The 19,241-nt window shown below is 46.1% G+C and overlaps 1 protein-coding gene across 1 annotated transcript in view; it reads left to right on the forward strand.

Annotated features, from left to right (window-relative positions):
* The window catches only part of LOC144763167 (amine sulfotransferase-like), a 293,959-nt gene that overhangs the window by 158,489 nt on the left and 116,229 nt on the right, over positions 1-19,241 (forward strand). Inside the window, exon 4 of the mRNA XM_078648506.1 lies at positions 10,470-10,596. Coding sequence (XP_078504632.1) covers positions 10,470-10,596 — 127 coding nt within the window. The remainder of the gene's footprint in view (positions 1-10,469; positions 10,597-19,241) is intronic.

Genomic DNA, 19,241 nt, shown 5'->3' on the forward strand with positions numbered 1-19,241 from the left:
TTTGATGTACTACATGCTGCTCTATCGGAATTAATCTGTTAGCTAGTACTTTACTTTACATCTTTTAGTCAGAATTTAGGAGAGATAGTGGACAGTATGACCCCCAAGGGCAATTGTTTTCTGTCCGGTTTGGTTAGCACTACCAGCACTACCTCGCTGAGGGTAGGGGGAGAATACCTTTGGCGTACGACATTGTGTGAACCTTAAATACATGTGGGAAGAGTTGTGATATAAAAGTGGAGTAAAACTACAATGGCCAGCCATATGCCCCTTGGGTAATACCCTGTGCCATTTGTTTGACCACCTCAGAGATTTCGATTTCAGTACGTGGAGCTTCCAGATCCGCTTCGTAAGAGACCTGTATACATGGTAAAGCCACTCCATCTAAAAAATAATTGTATCAATGCCAAGTTTTCCCCTTGTAGGGCCCTGTATAAGTTAGTGTAGTATGTACAAAAAGCAGCGTTAATTCCGTCTTGAGAATAAAGAATAATTCTGCAATTATCTCTTATGAAAGTGATCGGGATCCTTGATGAATCAGAGCGGAGAAGCCACGCCAAAGTCTACTTATCTTACGACCCTCTACTTGTTTACTTGTCAAGTGTTCCCTGTAGTCTAGAGCACCCAGCTTCTCTAGAGTGGATCTATGTGCGAGTCTGGGTTGTGCTAGCGGGGCCACAATCGGCTGGTCTGTGGTAAATAATTGTTCATAAAGCCGTGTGTCCCTTTCCAGGGTACTGAGTTCCCTACGAAGGGTCAGCTTGGTGCCGTATACTGCCTTGAATGTGTAGCAGCGAAGTATTGCTTTGAAGACATCCCATGCAATATCAGTTCCCGAAGCTGAGCCCTCGTTATTCTTAAAGTAGAAAGAGCAGAACGGAATGCAGTATCACAGAGTGCCTCTGAGAGAAGGCACCATGTGAGTATTTTTGGTCGTTCTCTACCCCTATGCAACACTAGCTCCAGGGTACAGTGGACTGAAAGAGTGCATCTGAGCTATTCGTTGCATGTTACTTTAGAAAGGGCATCTTAACTACAGTAAAAGAGATCTATAATAGTGTGTAGGTCATGAAAACCTGAGTAATATGAGTACTCCCTGGGCACAGGGTTCATGTGGCATCCCGTACCTGAGCATTGGTGGTTCACCTTTGTAGATGTTGTGTAAGGGGTATTGATTGCACCCCCGGTATTGGGGGGCTTGAGCAGTCATAGTCTAAGTCTGGGGTGCAGTTGAAGTCCCCAATCTAGCAACTGGGTGCCAGAGTTTTGTTTAATATTGCTGGAGTCAAAGAGTGTAAAAAAGGGGCCTGCTTGGTGTTGGGGGCATACAGCAATATGCAGGATATGGGTAGACCATCCAGCAGTGCCTCAAACACCACGTAACTTCCATATGTATCGATGTTGGTATGTACCACCTCGAGTGGCACTCCAGGCACCACCCAGGTTAGAACTTCGCTAATGAATGTAGAGTATGTGGTCCCTATCAGTGTGCCCCTCCAATGCTTGAGTTTTGCAGTTAGGTCAGGGGCAGTCAGGTGTGTCTCCTGGAAGAGCGCTATTGGAATCCGGGGTCTTTGTAAGTATTGAGACACACCGTATAGTTTTTTGTAACCTGCCAGCCCACGTACATTCCAGGACATCAACAGAAATGGGTTTGTAGCCGTTACCACTTTGGTGGCCATTGTGATGCGTATGTGTTGATCACTCCAATGCCACTACCCAATCTTCACCTCCTCCATGTCTCACCACATGTCACGCATAATAAAAGACTATATGAAAAATAAGTGACAAAATGTATAGGAAAATTCCAATTCCCAACTCAAGTTCCCAGGCCAGTAGACCAATGAGCGAATAGTCATTAGCTCTTTAATGCAATATGAACAAAGTTATATAACTTTCTATAACAGTGTATTTCACATATGAGGGTAGCTAAATGATCATAGCAGTGGCCCAGCGTAAGCATGCACTCAGTCCACAGCCAGCGCATCAACATTACCTTTGCATACCCAGTCAACAGCAACCATAAGTGTGAAATATTTTTACCAAATCCGGAACTGCAGCCTTTATCAAGTCCTCAGCTGATTGAGGTGTTGTGAGTGGGCCGCCCCCAACAGTTCAGCAATCTAAAAAGGCAGACACTTCGAGGGATTTATCTGGTTGATTCTCAGTTTCAGCTCCAGTGGGGAATGAGACCGCCAGGCGTCGCTCCATATCGTCTACAACCTGAGCCTTCTCCTTAGCCACCTGTTCCATAGTTGGATCACAAGGATGGCGCCTGTTGCGTTGTTTATGGTGGCTTTGTACTTTGCAATCAGGAGGTGGGTCTATCTTAACCCCAGAAGAGGATGTGATGCCTCTGCATTCCAAACAAGACTTGGCATCTTCTGGTGCCGAGCAAGGAAGTGGGTCCCTCATGAACAATCTTGAGTGTGGCAGGGAATTGCAAAGCATATTTAATGATATAAGAATCTGGTGGTGGGTGCACAGCCTCTGGTGTTTATGTACGGAAAACCAAATTGTTGTATTTAGTCATAAAGAAATATTAAGTTTGAGTGCTCCTTAGGTAAAGTTTCCGTCCTGGGTCAACACCATACTTAAATAGGTCAATATTGTGCTTCCAAAGTTGGTTGCATCCCTATTAGGGCACACCTATGGTTAGAAGGCTATTGAAATCAAGGATGATGACAACCTCCTAATGTGCACGGCAGACGTAAAGTCGCTATACACCTCTATACCCCATGCAGGGGGTATTGAAGCCATGGAGTCTGCAATCTTAAACACAGACATAGACCATTCAATGCAAAAGTTCCTAATGGAGCTCGATTACTTCACTCTATACCAAAGTTATTTCGAATATAAGGATGAATGGTTTATTCAATTGTCTGGTACCTCTATGGGGACTTGCGCTGCGCCGATATATGCCAATCTCTACATGAAACAATATGAAGACACTCACATTTTCGCAAACCAGACATGGACAGCCAATACCAAGCTTTTAGTCAGATATATTGATGATGTTTTTATACTATGGAACAATACACAAGAGAAGTTGCAACAGGCACTAACATCTTTAAACAATATTGATGATAGAATCCAATTTACCTGGGAAATACAAAAAGAAAAGATCACGTTCCTGGATGTTGAAATTTCTCTAACCAGCACAGGTCTGGAAACAGACCTATTCAGGAAACAGACGGACCGAAACAATACTTTACACTACACCAGCTTCCACCAAACATCACTAAAAAACCACCTGACAAGAGCAAAGAGGATAACATCAAACGAGGAGAAAGCAATTCAAAGAATTGATGAAATTGGACAAAGATTTGAAGACAGAGGCTATCTGAAAAACATCATAGAGCAAGCGAAACAACGGGTATCTCAGATCCCAAGGAGAAACCTGTTGGGAAAAACTGTAAAACAAAAGACTAATAGACTAGTAATGGTCTCGAAACATTCAACATTGAGTCCAGCTTATAAAAGGATCGTCATGAAACACTGGCCAATTTTAACCCCTTCCATGCTGGTGACGGAACCGCTCCGTCACCAGCATCGGTCGCGCTCTGCTGGTGACGGAGCGGTTCCGTCACAGCCCGCTCGGCGCGCCTGCGTGGCGCGTTCTATTGAGCGGGCGGGGCCGTGACGGAACCGCTCCATCACAAGCACAGCGTGCCCGAGGCTCGTGACGGAGCGGATCCGTCAAGAGCATGGGAGCGCCGCGCGAGCCCCCTCGACCCTAGCGCTGCGGCGGAATTGCCGTCGCAGCAAAGGTGTTAAGTATGGAAGCAGACTTCAAATCTTTATTTACACAACCACCCATATTCGCATACTCAAGGAATAACAATCTGGGGGAACTATTGAAGAAAAATATACCACCACAAACAACAGCAAAAGGCACCAGCGCCTCTACAAACTGCAACAATTGCAATACTGTGATAAGAGGCAATACAATAACACACCCCATGAAAGGTTTCAACATCAAACTGAAGACATCAGCAGCGTGTGATACATCTAATGTAATATACCTTTTCAAGTGTCTCTGCGGTAAAGTATATGTTGGAAAAACCGAAAGAAAAAGAAAAATCTGCATCAATGAACACAAGTCAAACATTAGAACGCACAATGAAAAATCAGCTGTTGCTTCACACTTTAGTGAACAAAAACATCATGTTTCACAACTGAAATTCCTGGTTTTAGAAACAATCACAAAAATGGAAGGTAGAGACAATAACAAACACCTACTACGCAGAGAGAATTTCTGGATACAAAGACTGAACTCCATGAAACCAAATGGAATAAATGACCGTATGGAGTTTGCATGCTACCTCTAATATAAATAATCACACCTTATGAAAGGCCAATTTGGCCCATAGAGGTTTTTTCGTTCTGCAGTGCTATCTGTGTTTCCCATATTGTTACAATCACATGTTGAGCACACTAAAACACATTTCAATCGAAACTCTGTTTCTATTTTCATTCTCATTTACATTGTTATTCTTCTATCTTTATCATCCTCTAACTTTATCTCCAGTTTCAGCCCTCTACATACACTGAAATAGGCAATAAACAGCCTGCACATACATTTAGCAACCACTTAGAAATGGCCGCCACATCGGGTCTCATAATCACAGTCCGTCATCCATATCAACCGCACACGAGCTAATAGAATCAAACGAGAGTTACAGAAGCCGCATACAGACCGTCAGAGCATAAGCTGATCTCCATTGCAAACCGAGTAGCACTCTACAGGGGCGCTCACAAACCGTAAGTCTAGTGTAATGGCATTTTCTAAACGGCCAGAATACTGAACTCAAGAGCACATTGTCATTTCCCTCACGATGCTTTTGCTTATATTCACAGTTCATGTACAGGCTCACAACGGTGACTCCGAATGTAAGTTTGTTTCACTCTACCGTGTTTACAAGATTTCACAAGCACGTTTGTCCTCACTTTATGCTCGGTTTTACTGTCACTTTTTCCGCCCGATCCATTTTTTTTTGCACCACCTCACGTTCGGCTCACAGGTAGATTCGTTTGACAATGACACACAAAAAGATGAAATGTGTACAATGTATTGAATTTGTTGTTTCACATGATTACGTATAGCAGCTATGTCCTTGGTATTTTTTAGATAAGCTCCCAGAAGAAGGGCGTGACAGCCCGAAATGCATTGGAGCCCATTGAATGTTTCTGAATGAAAAAGTACATGATTTAAAAGGAATGAGAAATATTCCAAAAATATGAAATAAGTATTCAAACAAAATAAATTACAACTTTTAAAGAAAAAGTGGAGTCCTTCTTATTATGAGGAACCAAAGGTGTGCCCTAATAGGGATGCAACCAAGCTTGGAAGCACAATATTGACCTATTGGATAAGCATATTTAATGCCATGTTCACGGATGCATTTCTTTACTGCTATGAAGGAGAACCTGTGGTGTTGACCCTCTTACGTGTAATCAGAGTAAATGTGAATGTAAGCATTTTCAACAGTACACTGACCCCTGGACCTTGTTACTTGCAGGATATGATCCCTGTCTCTGTAGTTACAGAGGCTGGCAACTACTGGCCATGGGGAGGCATCCGAAGGGAGAGGTCTCCCAAGTACTCTAGGAGATGTTTGACAGAAAAGAAGGATAACTGTCTTCCCTGCAATATCATATTTGCAAAACAGTCCTCAAGGTACGGTTCGATATTTGGGCCCTCTGCCCGTTCCGGGAGGCCCACAATCCTCACATTGTTCAGCCTTGATCTACCCTTTTGATCATTCACCCTTTTACAGAGAGATTCTAGCTCTTTCTGCATGTCCCAAAGGTGCTTGTCAAAGTCTGCTACTGTGGGCATCAAAGCTGCCAACGTTGATTCCGTGTTTTCCACACAGTCTTTCAGTTTCTTATGATCTCCTTTGAGAAGGCCCATGTCTATGCTTAAGGCAAGAGTTCACCAAATGGGAGGGGGTTCCCTAGAGAGCATGGCCACAAGGGATGAGCCCGTAGCTTCAGTAACAAACAAGGTTTCTTCACCCCTCCTGGGTGTCAGCTGTTATCAGTGGGGTTTTGTGGGTCTTCGGGTTTACCATTGTGTGTGATATATGTTCAGTTTTTTAGTACTCTATTCGATAATGTTTAAAACTAAGACAAAGCAGTCCCTGCACCTCTGTGATTCAAGCATTAGTTCTTTTATATGATCAGCTGATTTTCATAATTAACCTATCTGTGCGAGCGGGGATGCTGACCAGTATCAGAGGGTCTCAAAATATTAGGCAACACAGTAAGGGCAATAACCATCCAGTATTAGCGTTGTCCAAACATTCTGCCCCCTGTCAGGTTACCAGCAACTCAGGGACCCTACTGGGTTGAATACGCAGAGTGTATGATTACTGGCCACAGAGGGTAGTCACTACAGGGGATATATGCTCAAGAGTGAGGTGTAACAGGCAAGGATCATTAATTTTGAGCAGAAAATAGGTACTGAGAGCAACAGTTTGTAGCTTTAACTTGTTCAGGGCTCTGCAGGTGTCCAATACATGGCCAGCTCCAGGTAGCCAGGACCCTTGGGAGAAACCATAAGCAGGTAGATCTATTATGTATTCTGACCTCATTAGGACAAAGTACAGGCTGCTAGATGGCAGGCCGAACACAGGGCGGCAGTGGGTCCACTGTGTGGGGTGGCACTCTCGGGGGGGCCAAAGATGAGGAATGGCATGATAGTCCGCCAGTGCCATGCATACCCCTGACTCCTCCACAGGCCGGTGGCTTATCGATGCGTTGTTGCACGTCCCCGTGTAGCGCGGGTGCTTGCACCTCTTCAATGATGCATGGCAAGGCCTCCTCCATACTAGGCCAGCCCCAGTAGTATGCCGCTGTTTCTCGGCACCCACAGGTTTCCTATTGCAAAAGTAGAACGGGGAATGGGGTCAAGCACAATTGCACCTTTCCTTAGTACTGCTTTGTTTAAATGTTTAGGTGCCACGGATCGGAGATTCAAAGGCCCCTAAATCTCCTAAGACAAAGGTTGTCTTCCTCTCAAAATACAGCACACAATGGCCTAGCACACTAATTATAATTATACCTCAAATTTTCAAAAGTAGTCGACTACGAAGGACGCCCCCTCGCGGCCATCGTACGCAAACACAACCTCAGCATAATCTCCTACGCCGACGACACCCAGCTGATCCTCTCCCTGACCAACGACCCCGCCGCCGCCAGAGCCAACCTGCACGAAGGGATGAAAGAGGTAGCCGAGTGGATGACGATCAGCCGCCTGAAACTGAACTCGGACAAGACGGAGGTCCTCATCCTGGGCTCCTCACCCTCCGCCTGGGACGACTCCTGGTGGCCTCCCGCCCTGGGCACCGCACCCAAACCGACAGACCATGCACGCAACCTGGGCTTCATCCTGGACTCCTCCCTCTCCATGACCAGGCAAGTTAACAACGTCTCCTCTGCGTGCTTCAACATCCTACGCATGCTACGGAAGATCTTCTGGTGGATCCCCACCGAGACCAGGAAGACCGTCACCCAGGCCCTCGTCACCAGCCGTCTGGACTACGGCAACGCCCTATACGCCGGTACCACCGCCAAGCTCCAGAAGAGACTCCAGCGGATCCAGAACGCCTCAGCCAGACTCATCCTCGACATCCCACGAACCAGCCACATCTCCGGACATCTGAGAGACCTTCACTGGCTCCCCGTCAACAAAAGAATCACCTTCCGCCTCCTCACCCACGCACACAAAGCCCTACACGACCAAGGCCCGAGCTACCTCAACAGCCGAGTCAACTTCTACGCTCCCAAACGCCACCTCCGATCAGCCAACCACGCCCTCGCCGCCGTCCCCCGCGTCCGAAGAGCGACTACAGGAGGAAGGTCCTTCTCCTACCTGGCCGCCAAGACCTGGAACTCCCTCCCGACCGACCTGCGCCTGACCCAAGACCACCTCTCCTTCAGGAAGAAGCTGAAGACCTGGCTGTTCGAGCAGTAGCGGCCCCCCCCCAGCGCCTTGAGACCCTACGGGTATGTAGCGCGCTCTATAAGTGTCACTGATTGATTGATTGATTGACGCCACGCCATGGAGCCGGCCCAAACCTGTTCTTGAATGCATTAGGAATTGAAACGGTCAATCAGGACTGACTATTTGGTGCAAGAGCCACTCATCACACTTGTTATGAATATAAAAGAAAGAAATACTTTTAAGGCAATTTGAGATCAAGCTGAATCTGATTGGGGATATACTGAAAATATATGATAAAAATATAAAACAACTACAATTTCTGCCCTAAAGAAGTCCGTGAAGGACGAAACGCGCTGGCTACGGCTACAGTCTTTTTTCTGAAGAAAAAATAAAGAATGCACTGCAAACGCCACTGATTCTGCTATCGCTGATTTTTACTAAACACTGTATATAATATTTACTATTACTGTTGATAATTTGAGGTATAATTATAATTAGTGTGCTGACCCACAGGTTTCCTGTTGATGTGAACAGTTGCAAGGGGGGGCCCGCTCACTTACATGTACACTCACTGATCTTTATGATGCTCAAGGCTCAGCAGAGTAGGAAATTCCACATAAGGGGCAGCAATCAGCTCTCCAGAGCACTCCAGAGAGTGCTTATAGGCAGCCCAGCTCTGCACAGTCACAAGAAGTTAACTATAGACCCATCCACTTAGAAATAATGTTTGGTTAAAAGCAGAAAGTAAAAAGGACATTTTTAATGTTATTGATCTTCGCTAAATAAACAGAAAATGTATACATGTATGTTTTGAACCTGTACTTTGAATGAAGATCTAAGACACTGTTTTTATCTCTAGATTTCATGCCTGCCCCCCTCCCAGCTAACAACTTCTAGCCCTGACGAAGGTGTGGCCCCCCGGCCTATCACCGAAACGCGCGTCGGCTTGTGTTTCCAGGAAAACGACACACTGATCCACATTCATCAGGATCTCTTTATGTCGTCTGTTCCCTGGAAAAATACCCTGACCTATGCAACAAACTTAAACATCTTCATGTTGCAAGCACCAGGTCCATATTAGTGAATGAAAGTTGAATGAAAGAACACTAGAGTGATTGAACTGGAATGAGTGAATATAAGAGAATGAATGCTGTGTGGTATGTTACTGGGTAGGCCATGCTACAGGTGTAGGACCATTCCTGTCTATTTTATCTTTTTGATACCTATCATGTGGATTGTATGCTGTATATATAATGTGGATTTAAACAATGTAAACTATACTTGCACCGTTTGATGCAAAAAAACTTCAAGAAAAAGAATAAATAAATGTATGTATTTAAAAAGAATATATTCTCTCTGAGTATATCTAGACTGAATTGACTCTTGTTTCGTGCAGTGCTGGCTCCTAGATAAATCACCCCTTTAAAATTTGTTGGATCCCCTCTGGGACCATTATATCATATGGGCAGGGTTGTTCTTTCGTGTTCTATTTACACTCCAGGCAGGCTGTCTGAGTTCACATGCCCCCTCCGCTCTCAGGTGTTTCTCTCCATGCACCATAGCCTCCTATCGTGGTACACGCCCTCTGACCGGGCCGCGCTGAAAAAGGATCGTGTTCTAGGTCTCACCCTCGAGCAGCACTCCCCATGTCTAGGGCAGAGAAATAGTGATAGCACTTGTGCATTTCCATTACAGTCTGTGTCTTCCCGTAGGAAATTCACCCCGGGCAGTAATTGATGATGAGTCACAGTTGAATCTCGACCGTGCAAGTTATTCCACTCCCCTTCGAGGTCAGAGTCCTCAAGTGCACAGAGACCCACACTGAGTTCCCTCTAGTTCCAACGTGCCACAAAGTTGTCTCTCGCCAGTCTCCTGCCCACAAGCCCAGGGCTCCACGGTGGTTCAGCCCTGCCTCCACACACGCAGCCTACGTCCCGCCACACTGGAACTCTCGATCTTGGACGGCTGTGGCTTTCAGATGTGCCACAGAAAGGGTCCCCACACAATATGGGGTCATTATGGACCAGGTTCCGTGATTAAAACAGGATTCTTAGTTGGCCTAGGACCGAGCTCACTAGAGTGTGTCTTATACGGCTGCCATCTTGGCCATGCCTCCACCTTTGGTGACTTCTAAATGGACTTAAAGCGGAGTACTGAACTAACAGACTCTAAATCATGCCTTAAATTCTCTTGTTCTCACTTTATTGTGACCTCAAATGTGCTTAAATATGACTTTGTCCCAAGACAGGTCTTCATCTAGGTCTTCATCTAGGAGATGATTCACTCAGTCAAAGATTCTAATTTACTATTGAAGAGTCCAAGTATTGATACGCTTTAAACAGCAATTAAATGGGAGTAGGCAGTAGAAGTATAAGGAAAAAAGCCATTTAGTAACCTACACTCATAGACAATTCAGTGCTTAAGGGGTTTATTTGGCATATAGAACAAAAACCTTAATAACATGCAAGTTTTGTTTGTTCTGTGTTAAACAGTTCTTGTCTTTTATATTTTTCTACAGGTTATCTATGTAGCTAGAAATCCGAAAGATGTTATGGCTTCGTTCTACCATTTCGAACACATGATCAGGATGGCTCAAGAGTCACCCAATTTTGAACATTTTTTGAAGAAGTATTTAGCTGGACATGGTAATAATGTGTTTTCTTATGTATCAGATATTGTTAAGTATATTACTTATTTTTTTACCTCTTTCATTGAAAACTGGTCTTTGGACATCTGTGTTATCAATCTTATCTATCATGCATTATTATTAATTGTCATTTTTTAATATTTCCATATACACTACATTCACTCTCTAGAGAAATAGAACACAGTTTCAGACATCCATTTTAAACAAGCTTTGCAAAGGCAGTAGGCCACGAAAACTGTCCGGTAATTGCTGGGCAATGTTGGCCCGAACGAAAACCCCATAAAGAAGCAAAAACAGTGTTATTAAAGGGAGTCAGAAGATGACATTTGTGTTGTAAATGGTAAATATAAAAGGCATACACAGAAAAATATAGCAAAGCAGACCCAGATACTTTTGATAGTAGACCAGCACTTGAGTTGCTTCTTTAATACTTCCTATAGGTGCACATGTCTCTATTTTGTAAGCAATAAAAGCTGTACATCCAATGACTTGTTACTATGACAGCAACGTAAAACAAATGAATGGGCATAGACAATGATTCAGTACCATTTTGCCTTCATAATATGTTAAGGAAGCCAAACTGCACTTACTCCCTAAAAGAAAAAGCCATAAATCGACTATTCAAATGGTGTTGTGTCACCAAGTGAATAATACATAACACAGCCCACACTGGCTCTCATTGATAAGCCACGTCATATCACATTTGTAGTCTAAGAACAGAAGTACTTGATGCTACATGTTGAAAAGTGGGCTTCTTTGCAGATGCCCCCTTTTTGCCCCAATTTTAACTGCTAAATGCTGGTTTTTGACTCCTATAGTGCCCCGGGACCTGCTAACCAGGCCTCCGTGACAGGGCTCTTTCCCCTAAAAATAATGTGAATTGGTACACCCAATTGTCATGGTACTTATTCCCCTTATAAGTCCTTGGTATATGGTACCAGTGGTACCCAGGGCAAGGTTGGTAAATGGTTCACCGGGGCTGCAACACTGTATTGTGCCACCCTGTGTGACCCAAGTAAATGTGTGTCTGCAGGTCTGCACAATAAGCCTTTCTGCTTGAACGAGACCCTGCACACACTACGTGTAGCAGGGTCACTAATACAAATCAATCAATCAAGCATTTGTTAATGTTGACTACTCACCCAAAAGGGTCTCAAGGCACAGGGGGTGGGGGTGTGCAGGTTCCAGTCCATTAAGGAGGGGGTCCGTCGAAGAGTCAGATCTTGAGGTCTCTTACGAAGATGGGAAGCAGTATTGTCTATCTGAGGTGGAGCGGAAGGGCGTTCCAGGCCTTGGCCGCGAGGAAGGAGAGGGAGCGGCCTCCTGATCTGGTTTTTCTGATGCGTGGGACCATGACGTAGGAGAGCTGGGCTAATCGTAGACTACTTTGAGGTGCATGGAATTTGAGTTGGTTGTTCAGGTATCCAGGTCCGGTGTCGTGGAGTGGCTTGTGTGCGTGGGTGAGCATCTTGAAGGTGACTCTTGCCTTGATGGGGAGCCAGTGGGGTGTGCCCAGGTGCTGGGAGATGTGGCAGTGTTTTGGCAGGTTGAGGACCAGTCTTGTGACGGTGTTCTGGATGTTCTGTAGCTTGCGGGTGAGGTTTTTGTTTATTCCGGCGTATAGTGTGTTGCTGTAGTTGAGTCTGCTGGTGACCAAGGTGTGAGTGATGGTCTTTCTGTGTTCAAGGGGGATCTATTTGAAGGTCTTATGTAGGAGGCGGAGAGTGTGGAAGCAGGAGGATGAGACTGAATTGATCTGGCGGTCCATTTTGAGCTCGGAGTCCAGGATGAGTCCCAGGTTGCGTCCGTTGTACGTTAGAGTGGGCGGGTGTCCGAGAGCGGGGGGCCACCAAGTGTCGTTCCAGGCGTCGGGGTTTGTGCACATGAGTACTTTCGTCTTGTTGGTGTTTAGTTGTAGGCAGCTGTTTTTCATCCATTTGGCGACGGCTTCCATGCCTTCTCGAAAGTTTTGTCTGGCGGTGTTCGGTTTGTTGGCTAGGGAGAGGATGAGTTGGGTGTCGTCTGCGTATGAAACAATGTTGAGTCCGTAGATTTTGACGATGGGGGCAAGCCGAGCCATCTAGACGTTGAAGAGTGGCGGGCTGAGGGAGGACCCCTGAGGGACTCCGCGGTGATTGGTGTAGGGTCCGAGAGGCAAGGAGGGAGTCTGACTCGCTGCGTTCTGCCAGAGAGGAAGGAGCTGATCCAGTCAAGGGCCTTGTCCTGGATCCCTGCATGGTGAAGTCTGCGTATTAGGGTGCGGTGGGAGACTGTGTCAAAGGCTGCTGAGAGGTCGAGTAGGATGAGGGCTACTGTTACTTCTGTGTCCAGTAGGGTGCGGATGTCGTATATTAAGTCGAGGAGGGTGGTTTCCGTACTATGCTTTTGCCTGAAGCCGGATTGGGAGGAGTTGAGGATGTTGTGCTCTTCGATGAATGTGGCGAGTCGGCTGTTGATGGCTTTCTCGATAACGTTCACAGGGAATGGAAGAAAGCAGAAGGGTCTGTAGTTTTTTAGGTCGGTGGGGTCAGCTAAGGGTTTCTTCAGGAGGGGGTTTAACTCGGTGTGTTTCCGGTCATCGGGGAACGAGGCGGTTGCCAGGGAGCGGTTGATGGTGTGCCGAAGCATGGATGCAATGATGTCTGCGGCTCTGTTGAAGATATGGTGGGAGCAGGGGTCTGTGGGGGGCCCGGAGTGGATTGACTTCATCGTCCTCAGTGTGTCTTTGGTGGTGAGGGCTGTCCAACTGTCAATCGTTGGCTTCAGGGTGTCGGGGTACTTGTGGGGGGTTCCGTGTGTTGGTTGTCTTCATCAAAGGTGTCGTAGATGCTCTTGATTTTATGGTGAAAGTAGGTGATAAGTTTGTCGCAGAGGTTTTGTGAGAGAGGGATGTCAGTCAACTCATTGGTGGGTTGGGCGTACTCCTTGATGATGTTGTAGAGTTTTTTGCTGTTGTGTGTGTGTGGCGATTCTGTTTTCAATCGCTTTTTTCCTTGTTTTTCTGATGAGTTGGTGGTGGGTGTTGGTAGTAGCTCTGAAGTTGTGAGATTCTGTGGATTTGGTGTTCCTCCACGCCTTTTCGAGGCGGCGGCAGGTGCGTCTGGACTCTCGAAGCTCAGTGGTGAACCATCTGGCTTTCTTGGCATGGGTGTTGTTGTTTTTCTTGAGGGGGGCTTTGGTGTTAGCGCTGTCGGAGATCCATCTGTGCAGGGTTTGGGCTGCTATGTTGGGGTCGTCGTTTTCCGCATGGTTGAGGTGGAGTTACTGAGTGAAGAGGTAAGCTGGTTGTCAGTGATTCTGGTCCAGTTTCTTTGTGGGAGCAGGTGCTGGTGGATGATGGGTGTTCTGAAGGTGAAGTTTACGCATCAGTGGTCAGTCATTGGGAGTTCGGAGGTGTGGATGAAGGTGATCGAGTATCCTTTTGTGAAGAGGGGGTCGAGGGTGTGTCCTGCTGAGTGCGTGGGTTCAGTGACGATTTGGCGGAGTCCGATGGTGTGGAGGTTGTCCAGGAGGGGTGTGGTGTTGGGGTCCAGTTCGTTGTCGATGTGGAAGTTGAGGTCTCCCAGCAGGGTGTAGTTGGTGGCTGCGATGGCATGCGGGGAGATGATGTCCATGATGGAGTTGGTGAACAGTCCATGGGGTCCAGGGGATCGGTAGATGAGGGTACCTCGGAGGGTGGTGGTAGGGTTGGTCTGGATCTTGAAGTGTATTTGTTCCATCATTACTGCCTGTAAGTATTTCACCTGTAAGTTAGGCCTCCTATAGCCCAGGAGACAGCGTGCATTCTTTTTGAAGGTGTGGATATATATGTTCAGACAAATGTATCCCTTCAGTAACCCTGTAAAGCAAGGATTACTTTGAGTAACTGTTGGTCCATAGAGAAAGATGGGCTGGCTACAGAGCAAACTCGAGTTAGCCAGCTCCATTATGGTACCATGTAGACAAAGGCTTGGGCAGGAAAGAGGTCACACCTCCTCCCTCCCAATATGGCAAGTGCCTCAAAGGTTTTCACTGCCCTTGATGTGTAATTACCTTGTCCTCCACTCGAGGAGAAAGACTTTCCTGTGCCTGCTGCTCAGGCAGGTGGGAAAATTAGTTATTCAGGAGGTGATGGATAACAGCCGGTAACCTGGCCACCTAAAGCCAGAGAATCAAGAGGGCGTCCAAGGCCAGCCTCCTCTGGTCTCTGTCGGGCACGGACGGGTCCGCTCTTGGCCCAGGTGTGGCCCGCACTGCAGCCTACGCCACAGGAGGAAATCAGCGCTTTTCAACTTGCGTCATGGAGCAGCTGGTTGCAGGCTCCTCCTCCTGAACCGAGACCGGATTCCAGGGACTCCGAGTGCCTCGCCACCACAATACTTCCTCACAGAGCCTCCACGAAGCACAGAAGCACAGAAAACTATTCAGTATAGGCAGTGGGTATATAAGTTCTATAATGTATGCTCAGCCCTCTATTTCCAATTATGTATTCAATCATTGAAAGAGAATGTTCTTGGAAGAGCAATATGCACTGCAGAATAGACACATGCCCTCATTTTGAGAATCTTGCTATCTATCTTTTTCTGTCTAAATCGTGATTATAAGATGTGCGGTTATTTCACATCTCCGGGGTGTTACAATCGTACTTCTTATAAGGCCATATCAATGGAAAAAGACCCTGAATGTTGGCATTAAATGCGCAAATCATTACAGAAACCCAGAGTCCCACAGTAATATCCCATTCCTGAAGGTACATTTTTGACTAGTGCAATATTTCTGCCTCCCACGATTTTTGATTAGGGTTTATTAAGTTCCATCAAAGAAGGATTTTATTGAGCTGGTGTGTCTTTGAAATAGCAGCTTTTAAAGCCTGAGTGAGGCCTGTGTTCCTGTTATACTAATAGGAGCTGTAGATCTTTACGTTTTATGACGTGTGGGCCACAGGTGGAATAGCTTTTTAATCAGGCAGATCCCGAAAATGTAAGATAATAAATCAAGTGGTGACATCGTGTTTTCATAAGTATTCATGTTTATAAATTTTTCTCTATTTTGGTTGTTTGGCTTCTGTAAAACTATTTTTGCAGAGCCTCCATCTACAAAATACAGAGTTATCAGATGAAAAGGAACCTTTTCAAATGTTTTCTACAGAAAACCTCATACAATGTGTGACTTACTGACCTGTTTAAACTAACTAACCATATCTTGTATTCAGTTTCGGGCTGATTTTGAAACTAGCGTTTTGGAATCTTGCCAGAGACTTGAAGGCACTAGTTAATAAATCAGTCTAAAATGTCATAGACCAATTTTGCCTCAGTTTGCAACCGCTAATTTCTCTTCTGAAGAAGTATTGGCAAAGCTAAAAGAACCTTCTTTGGCTGCTAGTCTATAGGCTTTGTCAGTGCTTCATTGTTTTGCATGTTTTTTAATAATTTTTAAGGATCATTAATTCTTTATTTAAATCAAAGAAAATGAAAAGAAAAGTTAAGATGATCCAAACAGTTAAAGTTTCAGTTCACACAACATTCAAAGAGTTTAATAGCCTTACATCTCTACTGCGAAGAACATGTATGTTTTCTAAAAGTTCTGAAGTAATATATAAACATATACTTTGGTCAATTCCGTCTGTTAATCAAAATATGATGATGGACCCCTCACTTCTTCACATACGGGGACATCAGAGCCAGTGATGGCTGGTGACTTCTAAAAGTGGTCGGGCATGACCTTTGCCCTGAATTCCAATGAGCAAGCCTGACTTCTCGGCTCACTGTCTAAGCCCGACTCAAATTCACACGGTCTCACTCTATTTCATTTGGTCTCATTCTCACTCTGACTCACTCACTTTTCCTTACTCATTCTCAGTCACTCTAACTCAGTCTCACCCAATCTCATTCATTCTCACTCTGCCCCACTCCTCACTCAATCTCACTCTGACTCTCCTAGTCTAACTCAATCTCACTCATTGTCACTTAGCCCCACTCATTCTGACTCACTCTGTCTGCTTAAACCCAGCTAGTAAGGGGGACTCTGAGATCCTGGTCAGTGACCTAGCTCTCTGCCCGAGCAGCTCTGCTCGCTGACTCACCCCGTTGCTGCCCCTGCCTCCTCTGTGCAAGGCAGCGGTTCGAGGCTGCTGTCCTCGTGTCCCGGTTGCATGCCGGCTTGCCACTGCTGACTTGCAGTGTTGTATCAGTGTTTTTCATTTCGTTTTTGTTTATTGTTGCCTCTTCTATTTTCCTGCCTTTTACTGAGTGTATTTTCCTCTCACGTTTTCTCGCCGCTGCTGCCCCGCTGCCCCTCCTTCCCACTGGTTTTCCCGCTTCCAGCTGCTCTTCCCTCCCCCTGTCCCCTATCAAATAGTGGCCGCGCAGTAAACGCGCTCATCAAGCACCAAAGCCACGCCAAAGGCAAGCGCCCGTCCGTAATCATCCACCGCTCAGATGTAGCGGCCCTCCTCCTACTCAACCCCGGAAGTTCGCACCAAGCAAAACCCACGGCCAGTTTTCCTGCCGTCACTGCTGCCAGACTTTCACCACCACCCACGTTGCCAACACCACCGACGCCCTGAGGTGCATCCTCCGAAACGTGCGCTCCATGCACAGGCACGCCGTGGAGATCTGGAACCTCCTAGTCACCCTTCCATGAGACGTCACCTTCTTTACAGAAACCTGGACCAACGCCTCCTCCGCCCTCAACGTCACTTACGCCATCCCAGATGGATACAAGATCCAGAGGAAGGACCGCCCCAACCACCTGGGAGGAGGACTCGCCATCGCAAAACCCCTTCGCGTCTCCACCTCGAGCAACGTATTCTCCACCCCCGAACTAATGCACTTCCAGGTCCAGACCAGCCCTAACTCCACACTCGCGGCATCCTCGCCTACAGACACCCCGACCGCACCCATTTTGCCAACATCATCACAGACCTCAGCGTAACTCCATTGAATACATACTCATCGGAGACCTGAACTTGCTGCCATAGTGAGCAGAAGACAAAGTTCATGGCAAATTCTGTCCATGGTATATAGCAGAAATCCCCCAGAATTAACAGAATAGCATGGTTATTTGGAACTATGATTTACTTCTTAGCCCTATGCTCTACAAATATTTACAGCTAGCTCCCTTTTTAGTACAAAAAAAACCATAGAGAAGATATAGAAGAAATAGAGATGTTTTAAGGCATGGGGAAAGTGGGCTGGAATATCTCTTCAGCATGCCTACCCACAGGCTACCCGTTGAGGCTACTTTCACTCGTGAGCCGACTAATATCGTTGGACTCCGCCGATTGACTGGGCGCACACGTGAATGTAATTTATACGCCATCCCTTGAGTGTATCAAACTCTGGACATTCTGTGTTGCTCTCTGAGGAATTAATCTCCTTAAAGCTGAACTATTCTTGACAGCCATCAAACTTGGTGATTGGCCAGTCTTGTATAAAGCAATATAACGCTCAAGCTATCCCAAGTCCTGATGATGACCGCATAGTAACCCAGCGGTTGAACCGCCATTGACGCTTTTTGTGGCCATAATTTTGAAGGACACATTATTTTGTCTTTGTTGTTCCTCTGAACATGTAATGTTTGTTTGTTAGCCACATGTTTGGTTTGTGAGTTGGTTTTTTTTCTGTATACCAGCACCCTTTCTTGAGCGCAATTGTTTTCTTCTTGAATTTTAATATATATAATAAATTATAATTGCTTTTCTAATTGATTCTGTATATACAGGCTTCTTCTTTTTCTTTTTTCTGTTTTTGATTTCGAATGTATGTATGAAGTTAGATTTTTTAATTTGACTTCTTCACCTGAACATTCTGTTAGGTGTTATAATCGTCTGTCCCTGGTTCAGGGTTGTTGGAGAGCCCCAGTAGCTTGTTAATGATACCCACAAAGCCGAACACACCCTCAACCCCATTTTCGCAGGAGAAAACCATAACAACTACAGTCACACCACGCAACCCCCATGGACGGACCACCACTGAGTACACTTCCTCGTCGATAAACCCAAGCCACCCAAACCTGCCCCGCACCCTCCTTGAAGGAACTGGAGCAGAATCACAGAGGATCAGCTCAACTCTACCAAGAGTGACATCCCCACTGATGCGACAGACGCCAACCTCGCAGCCAGGGAACTCCACACATGGATCTCCAATTGCGCAGACAAGCTCACCCACTACGCAACTCCATCAGACAGTGCCGCAGGAAAAGCCCCTGGTTCACTGCCGACCCTCAAGAAGTCAGACGCACCTGCTGAACCTTCAAGAAGAACTAGAGAAATAGCAAAACGCCTGAAAACCACACCAACTACACGAACGCCATGATGGAATACCACCAACACATCAGAACCACCAAAAGAACCCTCATCCACCACAAAATCCTTGCCAACTCCAGCAACTCCAAGGAACTCTTCAGCATCATCCAGGAATTCACCAAGCCCCCCAGCAAAACCACAGACACCACACCCTCCCAGGACCCCTGCAACTAGCTCCGATCATACTTCCATCTGAAAATCAAAAATCTCTACAACTTCAACACAAACACAAGACTCCGTAACTGCTCCCTCCTCCGGCAACGCCAGCCAGCCCACCATCTCCTCCTGGACCCTGGTCATGACTGAAGAGACTGCCTCACCAATGAATGGCATCCACTCTGGGGCCCCCACAGACCCCT

The sequence above is a fragment of the Lissotriton helveticus genome, chromosome 6, assembly GCF_964261635.1.
Source record: "Lissotriton helveticus chromosome 6, aLisHel1.1, whole genome shotgun sequence".
Taxonomy (NCBI): Eukaryota; Metazoa; Chordata; class Amphibia; order Caudata; family Salamandridae; genus Lissotriton; species Lissotriton helveticus.